Source organism: Apium graveolens, chromosome 2, assembly GCF_009905375.1.
Source record: "Apium graveolens cultivar Ventura chromosome 2, ASM990537v1, whole genome shotgun sequence".
NCBI lineage: Eukaryota > Viridiplantae > Streptophyta > Magnoliopsida > Apiales > Apiaceae > Apium > Apium graveolens.
The window spans coordinates 274,648,224-274,650,596 of record NC_133648.1 but is presented as its reverse complement, the minus strand read 5'-3'; the positions used below and the strand labels follow the sequence as shown (position 1 = coordinate 274,650,596).

The window sequence follows — 2,373 nt, the reverse complement described above, 5'->3', positions numbered from 1 at the left end:
TACGTTCCAGCTCTAACGGAAGGTTTTTATGTAATCAGGCTTCGACGAGAAAGACTTAACTGCTCGAAAGGCAGAGGCTGAGGCAACAGCTAACCACGGTTTAATCCCTTAACCTTCAATTAATGCCTGGTAAACATGTAGAAAAGACAGTTGAGAAGGCCTTTCTTTACTTTAGGGTCGCTTTTTTCATCCAACTCGAAATATCGTAAGAGAATAAAAAGAATCTTACGCCCAACAACTCTCATGTCTTTCTCAGTCGGACAGACCATAAATTTCGTTCCAAGTCTTTATGCATTTTTAGAGCAAGAAGCAGAACTAAAAGAATAGTATAAAAAAGAATGCCTATATTTCACCACTTTGACGAGAACAGCCTGAATAGTAATCAAACATATACTACTAAATCTTTTACTAGTAAATCTGAACCTGAACCAACGACGACTATGACTATTAATGATTATGCTATTAACCCATCTATCGCTTCTGGCGCTCAGGCTCAGGCGTTGAATGAACGTGCAGTGGAACTTTGGGCTGGAATACATGACGTATTAGGAGAGTTAATGGTTAACAGAAGTCCCGACGAGGTTTTAAGAGCGGCGGAGGCGGTGCATGAGTCAAGCAACGAGATCGCTTTTCTGGAGTGCCTTTTAAATGATTTGCACATAAATGGAGTGGAGAGTGAAGCTTTTGCGGAAACTTTGTTTCTAATGGGGCAGGCCCCCACCATCCCCAGCCCACTTAAGCAATTTTCCATTCTCCCATTGATTCCTATGAATATAGGACACTTGTATTTCTCATTCACAAATCCCTCTTTGTTTATGCTATTCACTCTCGGTTTGGTCCTACTTTTAGTTCATTTTGTTACTAAAAACGGAGGTGGAAACTCAGTACCAAATGCTTGGCAATCCTTGGTAGAGCTTATTTATGATTACGTGCCGAACCTAGTAAACGAACAAATAGGTGGTCTTTCCGGAAATGTTAAACAAAAGTTTTCCCCTCGCATCTTGGTCACTTTTACTTTTTCGTTCTTTCGTAATCCACAGGGTATGATACCTTATAGCTTCATAGTTACAAGTCATTTTCTTATTACTTTGGGCCTCTCATTTTCAATTTTTATTGGCATTACTCTCATGGGATTTCAAAGAAATGGGCTTCATTTTTTAAGCTTTTCATTACCCGCAGGAGTCCAACTGCCGTTAGCACCCTTTTTAGTACTCCTTGAGCTAATCCCTCATTGTTTTCGTGCATTAAGTTCATGTATATGTTTATTTGCTAATATGATGGCCGGCCATAGTTCAGTAAAGATTTTAAGTGGGTTCACTTGGACTATGCTATGTATGAATGATCTCTTATATTTCATAGGATATCTGGGTCCTTTATTTATAGTTCTTGCATTTACCGGTCCGGAATTAGGTGTAGCTATATCACAAGCTCATGTTTCTACAATCTCAATCTATATTTACTTGAATGATGCTACAAATCTCCATCAAAGTGAAGTGGTTATTTATAATTGAACAAAAGCGAGGAGCGAAGGCCACAATAGCCACTATTTGAATTCTTAATGTGTGTGCCAGTACCGAAAGACTCTGAATCTCTTTGGGGCAGATAGCTCACAGCGCTCCTTCTATAGATATTTGAAAAGCTAACTCATGTTTGTTGTTCCCGTCATTGTTATTGTTGTGATTTTCACTCTTTTTATGAATTGGTTAAGCCGGGCCTGGGTCAATCTGACTTTGGCCCTTGCAGGTTTACCTGGAAAGATTATATTCCGGCTACCGGGGGGTCTTGCTGTTTATATCGAGTGTCGTTTTATATTCGCCTTTTGGGTGACTCAAGGTTCCCTCCTATTAGTAAACGAACTCATGGATGCAGTTCTTCAATTCTGCCCGGGTTTAAATGGAGGAAATTTGAATACACTGCCCCCTGAACTTCCCGATCCTTCGGGGCCATCAGACCTAGCTTTAGTCGAAGAAGCGGCCCCCGAAGAAGACCCTAGCACTAGTAGGAAAAGGCAGGCACCAGAAAAGGATGAACCAAGTCCTTTGAGAAAAGCAGCGGAGGAAGCTGCTCGGGATAAAAGGCGGAAGGAATAGAGGCGCGATTTATCTCATTTTAGCAAGAAGGAGCCGGAGCCTTGCGACCCTGTTCTTGTGGATCAATGGAAGAGAGACATGCTGTATGTCCTTCAAAGGGAGTGCACGTACCCCGTCAAGTTTTATAAACGGGAATTGGAAACTGCATTAATAAGTCTCCACAAGGGCGCGGGGCATTTTGTTTGGCTCCACAACCTGAACGCCTTGTTGGATAAAAATGAGAAATCTACTTTTTTTCAATAATTAATAAACGAACTGCTTAAAACCCGATCAAGGTGATTTT

General features: G+C 41.1%; 1 protein-coding gene across 1 annotated transcript; it reads left to right on the top strand.

The window, feature by feature from the left end:
* The first annotated feature begins 338 nt into the window (after positions 1-338).
* On the top strand, positions 339-1,511 carry LOC141706307 (ATP synthase subunit a-like). The gene has a single exon (XM_074509099.1). It carries the CDS (start codon positions 339-341, stop codon positions 1,509-1,511), a length of 1,173 nt encoding a protein of 390 aa, XP_074365200.1.
* The last annotated feature ends 862 nt before the right edge of the window (positions 1,512-2,373 follow it).

Coding starts and splice junctions, on each gene's coding strand:
- LOC141706307 (XM_074509099.1), top strand. CDS start 339: ATGCCTATATTTCACCACTTTGACGAGAACAGCCTGAATAGTAATCAA.